Source organism: Apodemus sylvaticus, chromosome 10 (assembly GCF_947179515.1).
Source record: "Apodemus sylvaticus chromosome 10, mApoSyl1.1, whole genome shotgun sequence".
Taxonomy (NCBI): domain Eukaryota; kingdom Metazoa; phylum Chordata; class Mammalia; order Rodentia; family Muridae; genus Apodemus; species Apodemus sylvaticus.
The window spans coordinates 84,753,825-84,770,100 of NC_067481.1; the positions used below are offsets into that span (position 1 = coordinate 84,753,825).

Here is a 16,276-nt window from a genome sequence, read left to right on the forward strand (position 1 = left end):
GAAAACAGCCTAGCTTTTTAAGTTATACAGCCTGTCCTCACCTGACTGTAGCACACCAACTTCCTGCTCCTGCCTGTATTAGAACTCATTGACCAACCATTCCCGTGCTGACCATCCCCTGCTTTCCCAGCTTCAGTAACAGTGGTCTAGGATAATCAATTTTTTATTTTCACAGTCTGTGTGATGGTATGGCATTTGTCTATCTGTGCCTCCCTTAGTTCATTTGGCATAATGAACTCTAGTTCCAGCCATGATGTTACAAATTGCACTCTTTCTATACGTATGCTTAGATACTATTCCATTCTGTGTCACTGATACATTTCCTTATCCATTTCTTGAATAGATGTCCATGGCTTGTATTACATGACCCTTGTGTATAGTGCTGAGGTTGACATGAGACTAGTTACTTCTGTATAGTGATTTTGGGTTTTTTTGTTTTGTTTTGCCTATATACCCACAAATGGAATTGTTGATCTTATTATGGTAGTTTTATTTTTATAAAAAATCTACATTCTGTTTTCCATAACTATGCCAAATGACTTTCCTGTCACCAGTATACAAAGGCTCCTTTTCTTCCACATGCTTACCAGCACTTTTATGTGTGTGAGTATTTTGCCTGTATGTATGTATTTGCACCATGTACATGCTGGTGCCCATGGGCGTCAGAAGAGAACATTGGAGCTGAGATAATAGACAGTTGTGATCCCCATGTGATGCTGGGAATTGAAGAGCCCCTGTAAGGGCAATGAGAACTCTTAGCTGCTAAGTAATCTCTTCAGACTTCAAAATCAATCTTCACACACACACACACACACACACACACACACACCTTTTTTGGGACAGTAATGGGAAGGGGCGGGGGGTTGCCTGCAAGTGTATCTGTTCACCATTTATGAACAGTTGCCACTGAACCCAGAAAGAATATCTATTATGAGCTGCTAGGAACTGAACCAGGGTGATCAGGAAGAGCAGCATGTGCTCTGAAGCACTGATCTATCTCTGCAACCCTAGTCCTTTTATAATGATCAGTCCTGTTTTAAAGTATATTTTTAATTGAAATAGAATTATATTATTTCCTTTCTTTAGCCTCACCCAGGTACCCTCCTTCTAACCCTTCCTGTGGACCCCAACTTTGATGTTGATAGTCTTTTTTTCTTTTATTATTAGTGTTACATATACACATGCTCTGTGTGTGTGTGTGTGTGTGTGTGTGTGTGTGAGAGAGAGAGAGAGAGAGAGAGAGAGAGAGAGAGAGAGAAAGAGACAGAAACAGAGAGACAGAGAGATAGACAGAGAGACAGACAGAGACAGTGCATTCGCATGCACGCACAAATGTAAATTTGTAGGCACTGGTACTGTTTTCTTGTTATTTAATGATCAGTCCTTGTGAATTAATACTTTGTTTTTTATTTGCATTTTTCTAGTAATTAATATTAAGCTTGTGTAATTTTTGAGAAAATGCCCATTTATATCTATTGCCCATTTTTTAATTGGGTTAGGTTGGGTTTTTTTGGTTTTTGTTTTTTTTTCTATTAAATTTTCTATTAAATACTTAACTTATATAAAATAAGTTAAGTATTTGCTTTAATGTTTCCAATGCTGTGAAGAGACACCGTGAGCACCTCAACTCAGATAGGAAGACATTTAATTGGGCTGGCTTACAGTTTCAGGAGATTAGTCTATCAGGCAGGAAGCATGGCAGAATTAGGGCTGCCATGGTGCTGGAGAAGGAGCTGAGAGTTCTACATCTTGATCCAAAGGCAGCAGAAGTGTGCCACAGTAGGCCTAACTTGAGCTTATAAAGCTTCAACTCCCACCTCCACAGTGACACACTTCTTCCAGTACCTAATAGTGCCACTCCCTGTGGGCCACGTACTCACACATACAAGTCTCTGGGGGCTGTTACTATTCAAACCTCCACAGTATCGAAACTATTAGAGATACAGTTTATAAATATTTTCTCCAATTCTGTAAGTGGTCTCATTCAGTCACTTTTGCTGTCTAGAATGTTGGTGTAGTTACATTCATCTGTTTTTGCTTTTTCTGTCTGCTTTGAGGATTTACACATGCACGCATGCACGCGCACGCCAGTTCCAGGGTCCTGAAGCACTGCCCCTGAGTGTGTGCTACTAGTGTAATTGTCTTAAGTATTCAGTACATAGTTAATTTTGAGATGACTTTGGAAGCCGATGGGTGAACGGGACCTACTCATTTTTCTGCGTGAGGACTCTGCATGTGTTCTGCACACTGTATGAGGATTCTCCTGTCACCAGTGATTGCACCATGGCTGTGTTTGTTACTGTTTTGGCTCTACACTGTTAATATATCCAGTTGCCTTATTTTCATTCTAACGCTGTTTTCACTTCAGTAGCTTTGTAGTACATTAAATCATATAGTGTAATCATTCTTGCATTACTTTTTTTGTTCAAGATGTCTTTTGATTATATGGTTTTTCATTATTTCATATTTTCATAAAAATCATAGATTTCTTTGTGAAGAATGTCCTTGATTTCTATCAACTGCATAGAACCTGTTCTGAGTTGGTCATGCTGTTGGGAGGCTGTGGCACAGCTAGAGGAAGTAGGCCTGTGAGGATGGGTCCTTGGAAACTTTAAAACAAAACAAAGGATAGCAAGGGATCAAGGAAAAGAGCCAGATATAATGCGCAGCACTTCTCAGGGGAAGGCAGGCGCATCAGGAGGTCAGGGTGAATTCTGACTCCCAAGGAAGCTTCGTGTGGTCTCCACTTTGTACATTTTGCTCTGGCTTTTATACTTCCTTTTATTAATTTAAGACTGCAGCAAGTTGTTACCCTTTGTGTTGGCCTTTCTCTGAAAGCTAGTTACTATGACTTTTCCTCAATACTGTGTTCATTCCTTCACTTAACCTGTTAAGTGCCAATTAAATCCTAATTGTTCTCAACCACAGTGAATGTGTTACCTTTCACTACTTGAATGCATCTGCAGTTAAGAACAGGGAAGATCTTAAAATCTTTCTTCTTACATCATTACATTGAGATAGTTGTCTAAAACTACCTCAAACTGAAACCGTGGTACAGGAAGGTATGATTAATGTCCAATCATTGCTTTGTAAAAAAAAAAATGAGCTATAAGTTCCATATAACATAATATAATGTAGTGATCATATTTTTGCAGTTCAGCGACATCATAGCCATATACACTTGGGAAAACATTAACCAAACTGAAAGCATTTCCATTCCTGGGAATGCTGCCTCTGTACCCTTTTAATGCTCCCCGTGCCCACAGTTTCCTATCTTTTAAATTTGTGTTTAGGGAAAGGTTATCATTGTTCAGGGTACAAGATTTTTCCCATCATAATTCATATATACTATCATGTATACTGAAATTTTTTTTTCATTTTCATTGCTTAGCTTAAATTCACTCTATGAGTATTTCTCTATAAATTCACTTTTTGAGCATTACTTGAGCTGCTTTTGGTCTTTTCACTGCTGAATATGGCAGCTATGAAGGTGCTGTATATCTTTGTGAATATTCATTTTTTATATCTCTTTAGTAAGCATATAGGAAGGAGTAGGCGTCTCAAACCAGAATCATACATATTGGACATAAAGGCTGGGAGATAGTTCATTGGACAAAGTACCTGCTGAACAAGCCAGAGTTCATGAATTTAGATGCCCAGTTCACACATAGAGTGTTGGACCCAGCGGGATCTGTCTATAACTTCAACACTGGTGAGCAGAGACAGGTAGATGTTGGCTACCTACTGGAAACCCATTGGAACCAAACAATGGGCTCTACATTGAGTGACCCTGTCAAGTGCAACAGAGGAGGCCACCTAATGTTGGCTTCTGGCCTCCATGGCTGTGTGTACCTGCATACATATCACACACACCACTTACCACATACACATATGCACACAGAACTGTATTGCTCTATAACTCTGCAGCAAAGTATGGTCTCTAGAATTGTTCTGTATTCATAGTGTTTGATATTGCCATTTCCCCTTTCTAATGGTATAGCATGCTAATTTTGTCTTTTGTCTTCATTCTTCCTGTTTTAAACAAGGTCTGAGTCTCAGGTAACCCAGGAAGTCTTCATAGTCTCCATCCTCCCGCTTCAGCCTCCCACCTTGCTAGGATTTATAGACCTGAACCCTACAACTTGGCAATAATTTATTACTTTAATTTCTTGTTAATGTTGAGTGCTTATTATGTGTATTTATAGACCTTACATATCTTCTATTATGAAATGTCTATTTAAATCTTATTAATTCCTCAAACTAGATCATCTTGAAAAGCCTAAACCTTGACAGTAATTGAATACCATACAGCCTGGAACGAAAGCCTCTTGGCACACAAAATGTGCTTTGGATTGGGAAGGAAACTAGGAAAGCTGCAAAATACAGTCATTCTGATATATAAAGTGGTTCTTGTCATAGCTCTTTCAACAGATCCTGGTTGGAAACCTTAAGTAAATAAAATCTTACCTGTGTCCATCTTTGTCAATCTGAAAAAACTCACATGAAATTATAAGAATTTGACCTCTAAAGTTACCTTATATAACATAATATTTAATATCTATTAAGTACTGTGCATGGTTATATTAAATAAGTGCACCATCTGTGTTTACTATTTCCTTTTTTTTTCTCTTTTTCAGTGTTTCAATAGAGAAAGAAAAGATTGATGAAAAATCTGAAATGGAAAAACTCTTAGAATACATAGAAGAAATTAGGTAATATAAATAGTAGCTTTAAAATTAACTTCTGGGCTGGAGAGATGGCTCCGCAGTTAAGAGCAGTGGCTGCTCTGCTGGTAGATCCATGTCACTGCCCAGCACCCACGTGGTGGCTCGCAGCCATCTGTAATTCCAGTCCCCAAAGGTATCTCTCCTTGTCCTCTTCTGGCCTCGATGGGCACTGCATACATGTGACACAAGCATACATGTAGGCAAGCATTCATATACATTGAATAAATAAATAATTGAAATGAAAACTTAATAAATGGAATGAATGTTACTGGTCTAGAATATGGCTTTGTTGATAGAGCATTTGCCTGGCCTATGGGAAGCCCAGGAATTGGAATCAGGATGTTACATATAGAAAACAAAAGCACTTTATTTTGCTGAACATGTTTTTCCAGGACCTTAAGAGAAATTTTCTTCAAAATATCTTTTAATACAGCTGTGCATCTGATCAAGTGGAAAAGTACAAACTAGATATTGCCCAGTTAGAAGAAGATTTGAAAGAGAAAGATCGTGAGATTTTAAGTCTTAAGCAATCTTTTGAGGAAAACATTACATTTTCTAAGAAAATAGAAGACCTGACTGTTAAATGCCAGCTGCTTGAAACAGAAAGAGGTACTGTGCTGTTTCTGTTGCTTTGCAATGGGAGGACTTAAAGACTGTATATAAAAAAATACACATTTTCATAATTATCTAAATAACAAAAATTCATGTGTATTTTTGAGAAGCTTTATAATTGTATAGTATTTTCTATTTTGACATATTGCATTCTTTGGTTGAAAATAAAAGAGTTGATGACTTCTTCTCTGGGTTACATTTGTAATTGGTGCAAACTCAAAACTGAATATCTGAATAGGGAATATAATAAGGTAATGACTATAATCATCCTCCCTCTTTGGAAATGCTTTATCTGTATAGTGTGCCAAAGCAATGAAATATCACAGGAACTGAGTGCCTTGCAGTAGTTAGTAATGGACGTTTCCTGCTTTCCTTTTACAGACAATCTTGTCAGCGAAGATAGAGAAAGGGCTGAAAGCCTCAGTGCTGAGATACAGATTCTAACAGAGAAGCTGGTTCTGGAAAGGCAAGAATATGAAAAGCTGCAACAAAAAGAATTGCAAAGCCAGTCACTGCTGCAGCAAGAGAAGGTAGCTAACTGCATTTGCTTTTGTTTGTTGTTGTTGTTGTTGTTGTTTTTAAAGCTACTTATTTGTATTATAATTGTTTGTCAGAAAACCCTGGAGTATATCCTGTGAGTGTTTAGCCACAGATATTGGCATATGTTTGTATTAAGTAGATGAACTTTGTATCTGTAAGTATCTTAAAAAGAATATCTAAGCTGGGCATGGTGGCACACATCTTTAATCCTAGTACTCAGGAGGCAGAGGCAGGTGGATCTCTGCACGTTCAAGTCCAACCTGGCCTACAGAGTGAGTTCCAGGATAGCCAGGGGCATACAAAGAAACACTGTTTCAAAAACCAAAAAGGGGGTCAGGGCAAGGAGGGAGAGAGAGAGAGAGAATATGTAAAATAATAGGGAAAAAACCCAACAATTTGAAAATGCAGCTTACATAAAGAATATCTTACGTATCAATGAGGGAAAAGAAGCCCAGTAACTAAAGACAACCAAACCTGGCCATGTAATAGAAACAGGCAGTTCTAACATGACGATCAGATAACTTGTAAACATGAAATTATCCCCTCATAGTAATCAATAGAATAGAGATATTTATTAACAAGGTGTGTAGAAACTAAGCCATTTCACTCACTATAACACTTTGGTGAAGGCTGAATCAAGAAGAATAAACATGCACTCATGTGATATATTTTGGGTCAATAGACAATGAAAGGTGTTCACATTGACCTTAAAAGATGTCTACTATTCTTATAATTTTACAAAATTTTTACAAGCATAGCCCTTCAAGAAATGTATGCATGTGTGAAAACATATGGGCACTATGTCCTCTAAACCAAAAGTTACTTCTGGAAAGGAAAACTGAGATTGGGATAATGACTAGTGAAAACTAATATGTACTTAAAATCTGGAATTTAATATTTTTTCTTGATGATTAAAGTTAAATAGCTTTGAAATGTGTGTATAATATATATTTTATATAACATTGATATTATAATATACTTTTTATTGATGTATAGATGAAAATAGAATATATTGAAATTGTAAAACAAATATAAAAAGACAGTGTGATGATTTTACACTAAAAAAAATCTAGACATTACATTTTATAGTGTTAAATTATAATATATAATCTAGGGAAAGTAAATGTGGTATTTGTATTTTCTGAGTTTTCTTTATTTTTATTTATTTATTTTTATTAGATATATTCTTTATTTAAAATTCAAATGATTTCCCCTTTCCTGGTTCCTCCCTCCCCGAAAATCCCATAAGCCCTTTCCCCTCCCCCTGTTCCCCAATCAATTCCCTCCTGCTTCCCTGTCCTGGTACTCCCCTACACTGCTGCACTAAGCCTTTCCAGTACCAGGGGCCTCTCCTTCATTTTTGGGCATCATTTGATATGTGAATTGTGTCTTGGGTATTCCAAGCATTTGGGCTAATATCCATTTATCAGTGAGTGCACACCATGTGTGTTCTTTTGTGATGGGGTTACCTCACTCAAGATGATATTTTCCAGTTCCATCCATTTGCCTAAGAATTTCATGAATTCATTGTTTTTAATAGCTGAGTAGTATTCCATTGTGTAAATATATCACATTTTCTGTATCCATTCCTCCATTGAGGGACATCTGGGTTCTTTCCAGCTTCTGGCTATTATAAATAGGGCTGCTATGAACATAGTGGGGCATGTGTCCTTATTATATGCAGAAGAATCCTCTGAGTATATGCCCAGGAGTGGTATAGCAGGGTCCTCCAGTAGTATCATGCCCAGATTTCTGAGGAACCGCCAGACTGATTTCGAGAGTGGTTGTACCAGCTTGCAATTCCACCAGCAATGGAAGAGTGTTCCTCTTTCTCCACATCCTCACCAGCACCTGCTGTCTCCTGAGGTTTTGATCTTAGCCATTCTGACTGGTGTGAGGTGAAATCTCAGGGTTGTTTTTATTTGCATTTCCCTGATGACTAAGGATGTTGAACATTTCTTTATATGCTTCTCAGACATTCGATATTCCTCAGGTGAAAATTCTTTGTTTAGCTCTGTATCCCATTTTTTAATAGGGTTATTTGGCTCTCTGGAGACTTAACTTCTTGAGTTCTTTGTTTATATTGGATATTAGCCCTCTATTGGATGTAGGGTTGGTGAAGATGTTGGTTGCTGTTTTGTCCTATAGACAGTGTCCCTTGCCTTACAGAAACTTTGTAGTTTTATGAGGTCCCATTTGTCAATTCTTGATCTTACAGCATAAGCTATTGGTGTTCTGTTCAGGAACTTTCCTGTGCCCATGACCTCAAGGGTCTTCCCCAGTTTCTTTTCTATTAGTTTCAGTGTGTCTGGTCTTAGGTGGAGGTCCTTGATCCACTTGGACTTGAGCTTCATCTGTTTTCTTTAAACTTTCTACCTTGGTTTCCATCCTTTATCTGCACTTTCTCATCTTCAGGAAAGGTCATGGCGCCATGTCTCACCATGTTGTGGTTTCCTGTCTGAATGCAGGACCTGTCTGCTCGTCTTCAGCAGCAGCTCTGCGCTTTCCAAGAGGAAATGACTTCTGAGAAGAATGTCTTCCAAGAAGAGCTAAAGCTCGCCCTGGCTGAGTTGGATGTGGTCCAGCAGAAGGAGGAGCAGAGTGAAAGGCTGGTTAAACAGCTGGAAGAGGAAACGAAGTCAACTGCGGAGCAACTGAGGCGGCTACAGGACCTGCTGAGAGAGTTTGTATTAACCCATCTGTGCTTATACAGGCCTGCAGATAGAAACTGTTTCTAGCTTGTTTTTGTAGAATTCTCATGTCACCCAAGTATGTGCATGGAGGTTGGAATTAGTTTACAAAGAAAGAGAAAAACATGTTAAGAATATGCATGCACTCACACACGTATACACTCATGTATGTTAACAAGTATGGCGGTTAAAGGAAAAAGAGGCCTAGGCAAGAGGAGTGCAGGCAGCCTGAGGCCAGCCTGTTTTGTAGAGTGGAAATGCTAACTCAAAGAAAATTAAACACAGAAATGAAACAATCAGAGATAGCTGACAAACATTCAAAAACAACATTCTTATTAAGAGTAAAAAAATCAATACCTGGTAAAACTTTCTTCTTGACGGTGTGTTGACACACTGCTTTAGTCCTTGCAACCAGGAGGCAGAGGCAGGCAGATCTCATGAGTTCAAGGCCAGCCTGGACTACAGCATGAATTCCAGGAAAGCCAGGGCAAAGAAACCTTGTCTGGGAAAGGGTGGGGGGTGGGGGGGGGACCCTAAGAAAACCAACCCCTACAGAAAACAAAAAAACAAAAACAAAAACCCCTTTTCTTCTCTAACACATGCATTTAAATTAAAATTCACAGTTTTATTCTTTTATCATTTGCTTTGAAGATATATTTTAGTCAAGTGTGATGGTACACGCCTTTAATCCTAGCACTTAGGAGGCAGAGTCAGACAGATGTCTGAGAGTTCAAGGCCTACAAAGCCAGGATTTCACAGAACTCGAACTTGAAAAACCAAAAGTAAATACATTAAATACATATATGGACTTCTTACTCTTGGGCGGGTATATGCGGTGTGGCTGAGTACAGGTGTGGGAAGAGCTCAGAGGACAAAGTTCAGGTGTCATTCCTCTCTGCCATGGTTTCAATAGTCCAACATTGAATGGTCAGGCTATGAAACAAATTCTTTTATCTGGCCCTGGTAATTTGATTATCGAAATAAGCTTATCATCTAAGTTCTCTAAATTCTATCAAGGAAACAATCTCTGTGGATGGGATATGAGCCTGTGGTATTGCTGTGTATTGCATGCCTGCCCTGCTGATTATTTCTTAATCTCTTCTGGTTTGGTTTTTTGGTTGGTTGGTTGGTTGGTTGGTTGGTTGGTTGGTTGGTTGGTTGTTTTTGTGATTCCTGACAAAAGGCACACCAGGTCTTCAGAGGTGTTATTCTGGAAATTGTTCTTAACTATAACTAATTTCGGGAAACAGGACCCCTAATAAGTCAGGTAAACAACCCATTTCCTAAAGGGGGCATGGGAGTCATTTACTCTGGCTTAAAGAGTTCTAATTACACTAAGATCTTTTATACAAGGTCTTTATTTGGTGGCTTAAGTGGTTAACTGTGATTCCCAGAGAAACTGTCCTGCTGCCTTCGCACGCTGCCTCATTGGGTGTTACGTGAGATGCTGCCTCAAGTCCTACCTACACTGGACGTTTCAGGCTCAGATTAAACAGAACTGAAAGTCACTCTTCTGAGAAACAAGGAAAATATTTTTATTACAAACCATTTAGTTGCAATTGATTGTTTTTGCTTTTGTCTTCCTTTGACTTTGACCTACTGTTTGTGTTATTTGAATGTTCACTTAGAATTGTGAAGTGTTTGTTTTTAATTCACAAAATTCTTTTAGAGATCCCTCATAAGCTCATATCCCTATCCAAACATGTTATAGAGTTTTAATATACAATCTTTGAAAAAAATTTGAGAATGTTGTATACATCTAGAAAAATGACTTAAAACCTATTTGTTACTATACAAAACTGTTGAAAATGTCATTAGAGTTGGGCATCTGGGATCCTTTCATTTGTAGGCTGAGATAGGAAGGTCCTGAGTTCAAGACCAGCTTGGGTTAAATAGCAAGATCTTAGCTCAAAAAAGAAAACTGAATATCATTGCACGTAGTATTATAACTACATTTTTTTTCTTTTTTTTTTTTCTGGTTTATTTGAGACAAGGTTTCTCTGTGTAACCCTGGCTGTCCTGGAACTCAGCTCACTTTGTAGACCAGGCTGGCCTCAAACTCAGAAATTCGCCTGCCTCTGCCTCCCAAGTGCTGGGATTAAAAGCATGCACCACCACCACCCGGCATAACTACATTTCCAAAGAGCTTTTACTGTGAAGTATCTTTATGTGTATATCTACTGTCTTAATTCAAGGAATTAAACTTTATTTATTAAGTCTCAGGACTTTTAGTTGGCATTGCATTCAGTCTTTAGACATGTCTATTCTGAAGATTGGCTTTAGAGGTTGCTGTAAAGGTTTTGGTTGTTCTTTCCTCTGTATTACCTACATAATTTAGGAGACATGGAAAGAAATCCAGGCAAAAATAGATACAGATGAAGCAAGTAAATAAGTTAGTGAAACCATCATGTAGGGAGATGACGTGATCACTGTATGTCTTAAAACTGTACAGCAGTTACTGTGCAGGATATGAGACATACGGAGCATAGCTTCTAGTCATTAGTAATGTTTCCTTGTTCTTAGGAAAGAAGTTGAACTGGAGAAAAGTACTGCTGCTCACACCCAAGCCACCTTGATTGTGCAAGAGAAGTATAATGACACAGTGCAGAATCTGAGAGATGTCACTGCTCAGTTGGAAAGGTATGTTCCTTTGTAGTACCCACTGGTGAATATGTGAATAGAGAGAAGTGCTTACCTACAGAAATCTGTGAATAAAGCAATCTAATGGACGGTGACTGCTATTACCTTAAATTCCATGAGTGGCTGTAAGTGGGCACTTAGTGCCGTCTAGTAATCTTCCTATGCTTATGTAGATGTTCTCTTTCCTACCATCCAGTTCAAACCTCCTGCACCTTTAGCACCACCTTCTTTTCTCATAGCATCATTGAAAAAAGAAATCAAAAGCATTTAGATCTTCATCTAACATTTATCCTGTTTCCCTGCTTATTTGATAATTTCTTAGTTTCTGTTTCTTTTTCCCTCTGCCTCCCTCACTTCCTCCCCATACTTTCTTAGATACTCTTGCCTTGATAGATATCACTGGCTAGCCTGATACTACCTGTATACCCCAGATCTGTCTGAAATGTTTGGCAGTCCTACCCCAGCCTTGGAGTGCTGATGTTACCGGAATTCTCTGTTGTCCGTAGAAGCTAATATATTAGTCTTTTTAATGTTATGTGAGCTCTGAAGTTGTATCATTTGTTTCTTGTCTTTGAAGTTATTCTTGGCTAGGCTTGGTGGCTCATGAGTGCATTCCCTTCACTTGGAAATTCTAAACCAATTAGAGTAAGCCTAGGCCAGACCAAGCTACCTAGTAGTTCTAGTTCAACCTGGTGTAGAGAGTGTGACCCTATCAGAATGCAAAAGAGAAAGTGAGTAATGTTTTCAGTCAGTATGAATACATTTTGATGTGCAGTCATATTTTAAATACATAATTCAAAAAGAATACAACTTCACGGATACTCAACTTTCATTAACTATCATTCCCAGCACCATCTTAGCACAAAATTCTATTCCTCTCACATCTATCCTCTTGGGAAACAGTTGTCTCCATACTGTACACAGGTGTACACAGTCCCTTTGCTCCTGCTGCATCTGCTTTATATTTTGCATATTTTCTTTCTCCTTTATTGATTCATTGACTGATTGGAGACAGGATCTCTTTTTATAGTCCAGGCTGTCCTGGAATTCTCTGTGTAGACCAAGCTGGCCTTGAATTCATAGAGGTCTGTCTGCCTCTGCCTCCCAGGTGCTGTGCTGCTGTACCTGGCACTATTTTCCTTTTTTTTAAAAAGGTCACTGGGGCTGGAGAGATGGTTCACTTGGTGTTTAAGAGCACTGAATGCTTTTCCAAATGACTCAGGTTTAGTCTCCAGCACCCCGCTCTAACTCCAGTTCCTGGATGTCAGATGTTATTTCTGAGTCTTCGTGCACTGCACACATGTGGTTCAGTAGGTTCAGGCAAGACACTCAAACAGACAATGTTTTGTAAACTCATTACTCGAAGTACTAAATTCTTAACTTTGTAAGCAAATGAATATGAAGATTTTCTTCTGCCAAGAAGTATATAAAATCTGAATCTTGTGTATTCAGTAGTAAGAAAAAAGTGTTACCTGTTTTTCTTTTTTATAAGCTATAAGTCATCAACACTTCAAGAAATAGAAGATCTTAAACTGGAAAATTTGACTCTACAAGAAAAAGTAGCTATGGCTGAAAAAAGTGTAGAAGATGTTCAACAACAGATACTGACAGCTGAGAGCTCAAATCAAGAATATGCAAAGTGAGTAACAAACGCATCCATTAAAAAAAACTTAGAATTGTTTGTTTTGAGACAGAGTCTCACTATTTAGTCTTGACTAGAACCTGCTAGTAGAGCAGGCTGCCAGGCATGGAGGGCTGCCTGAGTCTGCCTCCCAGGTTCTCCATTTAAAGACAGAATACCACCACAACCCAGTTAGAATTGCAATGTTTAAGAATTGTTTCCATTTGTTCTTTGTTTTGTCTTATTTTTCCAAAAAGAAGGGGGTATAACGTGAAATCACTAGCAGATGTTTAGTGGCTTCTTCTTTCTCAAATCTAAGGATGGTTCAAGATTTACAGACCAGATCAACATTGAAAGAAGCAGAAATTAAAGAAATCACATCTTCATTTCTTGATAAAATAACTGATTTGCAAAATCAGCTCAGACAACAAGATGAAGACTTAAGGAAGAGGCTGGAAGAGGAAGGAGAAAGGTAGGCTAGGCTAGACCTTGAATGCCTCAGAACATGTTTCTTCCTAACAAATTGAAAAAAGATAATTTAATTTTTTAAATTTAATTTTCCCATACAGAATAACAGAGAAAGAAAATGCAGTGACAGAATTAACCATGGAAATTAATAAATGGCGCCTCCTATATGAAGAATTATATGACAAAACTAAACCTTTCCAGGTTTGTGCTTGTTATTAAGCTTACTCGTAGACTGGAGAGATGGCTCTGTGGTTAAGATACTGCCTGCTCTTCCAGAGGTCCCAGGTTCAATTCCCAATATCCACATGGTGGTTCCAAACTGACTGCAACTCCAGTTTCAGGTTGTTCAGCAACTTCTTCAGGCTCTCTGAGCACCATGTTGCTCAGACAACACATGCAGGCAAAACACCCATACTAATAAAATTTAATTAAAATAAATAAATAAACTTACTTTGATCTGTTTTAAGAATATATTTCTTCCCGGTTAGCCTTGACTGTGACTTGGTGCTTCTGCAGTGTCTCTTCATGGTTACAAGAGTTTTCAATTTTTATCTGGTAATGAGCTCAGTGGTAGATAGTGTGCTTGGCATGTACAAGGGCCAGGGTTCAATTCCCAGTACTATACAAAAACCAAAAGGAAAGTGATAAAGATAGGCATTTTGTACTACTATTTGTCATTTCTCCAGCCACCTGACAAATTTAGTAGACACTAAATTTTAATGTAGTTCTAATATAAAAAATGCTTTCCAATCACCAACTTGAAAATAGTAGTCCTGAAGGCTATCCTGGTAGGAACATCAATCATTTACCTATTACTCTATGATGTGTATTTCTGTATGATCCATCCCAATATTTCTCAAGTTACTGTAGTGATCTTTGTGTTGTATTTTGCCCTTTGGTTGTAAGACAGTTATTGCTCTATAACTCAAGCTGGCCTGGTGCTCATTGTACAAAGCAATCTGAAGTGTTCCTTCTTCTACTCCCCAAGTTCTAGCATTAGGGATATCAGCCTCTATGCCTGACTCCCTTCAGACTCTAGGCTGGCCTAGAATGTTCTGTGGAACTCAATTTGTCCTTGAATTCCTGACTTCTTGTTCCTGCCTCCTAAATGCTGAATTTATGGCCATAGACCATCATACATGGCAATACCCTGATGTTTTTATAAGAAAAAGGTGCCAGGTGTGGTAGCACACACCTTTAATCCCAGCTCTCAGGAGGCAGATGCAAACGGATCTCTTGAGTTTGAGGACAGCCTCCTGGACAGCCAGGATTAGAGTGAGACTATCTCAAAACAAACAAGCCTTCAAACTAAAGGAAGGTCTAATTGGAACGGAAGCAGATGTTGGAAGGGTGCACATGTCCAGCAAGTTAGTCTGGGTTTCAGTCCTAATATATATGCATTTCTTTTCCAGCAACAACTGGATGCCTTTGAAGCAGAAAAGCAGGCATTGTTGAATGAACATGGTGCAACTCAGGAACAGCTAAATAAAATCAGAGACTCATATGCACAGCTCCTGGGACACCAGAATCTAAAGCAAAAAATCAAACATGTTGTGAAATTGAAAGATGAAAATAGCCAACTCAAATCGGTTTGTAAAATAATGTTTATATTCAGATATACTAAAGACCAAAAAACTGAACAATTTGTAGAAGAGACTTCGTCTGAGAGCTAATGAACTTACTTGTCCAGATGGATATTCAGTTCAGTTTTATAATGACTGCCATAGTTGGAAGGAAACTGTATAAAATTTTACACGTACATTTCTACTTACAAAATAGCCATTCCTTTTTGTAAATACCATAAAGATAAGCAGTATTCAAAAGAATGATTATTTAATTTCTCTTTCCTTTTAGAAAGTTAGTTTATATTTCTGGCATACATTATACAGAATAATGTGTTACATTGCCACTCACACATCTCCAATCCAGTTTTGAGATTTGATAAAAATGCAGTTCCCTGTGGGTAGGTCAGCAGAGAGGAAATCCTTTTTGTCACTGTGCAACTGAGAAGACAGTTGTTGGGAGCCATCTTGAGAATGGACCTAGTGTTTAAAACTAAACTACGGTGGAGGCCTGTGACTAGGAAACAATCACAAGTCAGGGAGCCTGAAGTTAGCCTATCCCACAGGCCCCTAGGTGAGAGACAGCCCTGGAAGCAAAGGCCCACAAGCATAGTGCAGGCAGTGCAAGGCTTAGCCCAGTGAAATAATAGGATAAAGTAGCCTTGAGCCCCAAATCAGGGGTAATGGATTTTGGGGCTTCCAATCTACGGATCAGTTCTGTAGGGTCTGAGGACTCTGAAGGTTCAGTGATCTACTTGACCTCCCTTGATATTTGTGACCCAGGAGGCCACTGTCATCTTTCTTCTCTGTAATATTCTCCATAGGTAGGCTGTAAACTAGTATTTTAGCACAGAGAGGGAACAGGTAACCCTCTCTCTTAGTGCCACCTCTACCCTTGGCACTGTGGTTCTTAGTGACTTACAGGGAAAGGAAGTGAGGAGTAGCCTTGGTTTCTCTCGGTTTTTCGTCTCCTTAGAACCATTGTTATGTGTTATGTGCAAGGGTGATCAGGCCCAGTGATTCCAGAACTGCACAAGTGTGGCTGCGCAGAACAGATCTTCTGTCCTTAAGACATTTGCCCACAGACTCACCTCAGCAAGTAGGGGATGCTGGCAAGATGGGCTCTTCCTGGTTAGGAGTCTTTGGGAATTGGGGGAAAGGAAAGCTTGCATTCTTGACTATACAGTTTCTAGTAGGAGGGAAGGAACTCTTTGGTCTCAAATGCCAGGCAAACTTTTGTGGCTCTTTTGAATAGCTGTTTCTTCTTTTGTTATTCTGCTTTTAGGACATTCTCCAGAGGAAGAACACAATTGCTTGCTTTTTTATATTGTCTGGTTTTACTAGGAAGCCTGCGAGAAACTGTCAAACCAAAAGTTGATTTGGGAGCAATTATATTTTCTTCAATTTTAATCAGAA

The 16,276-nt window shown here is 38.7% G+C and overlaps 1 protein-coding gene across 2 annotated transcripts in view; it reads left to right on the top strand.

The window, feature by feature from the left end:
• Hmmr (hyaluronan mediated motility receptor) overlaps positions 1–16,276 on the top strand; it is a 28,396-nt gene that overhangs the window by 10,108 nt on the left and 2,012 nt on the right. For both annotated transcript variants that reach the window (XM_052196777.1, XM_052196778.1), the window contains 9 exons: positions 4,638–4,712; positions 5,161–5,336; positions 5,721–5,869; positions 8,348–8,562; positions 11,093–11,209; positions 12,702–12,848; positions 13,150–13,302; positions 13,400–13,499; positions 14,711–14,887. In XM_052196777.1, the coding sequence (XP_052052737.1) occupies positions 4,638–4,712; positions 5,161–5,336; positions 5,721–5,869; positions 8,348–8,562; positions 11,093–11,209; positions 12,702–12,848; positions 13,150–13,302; positions 13,400–13,499; positions 14,711–14,887 (1,309 nt within the window). The remainder of the gene's footprint in view (positions 1–4,637; positions 4,713–5,160; positions 5,337–5,720; positions 5,870–8,347; positions 8,563–11,092; positions 11,210–12,701; positions 12,849–13,149; positions 13,303–13,399; positions 13,500–14,710; positions 14,888–16,276) is intronic.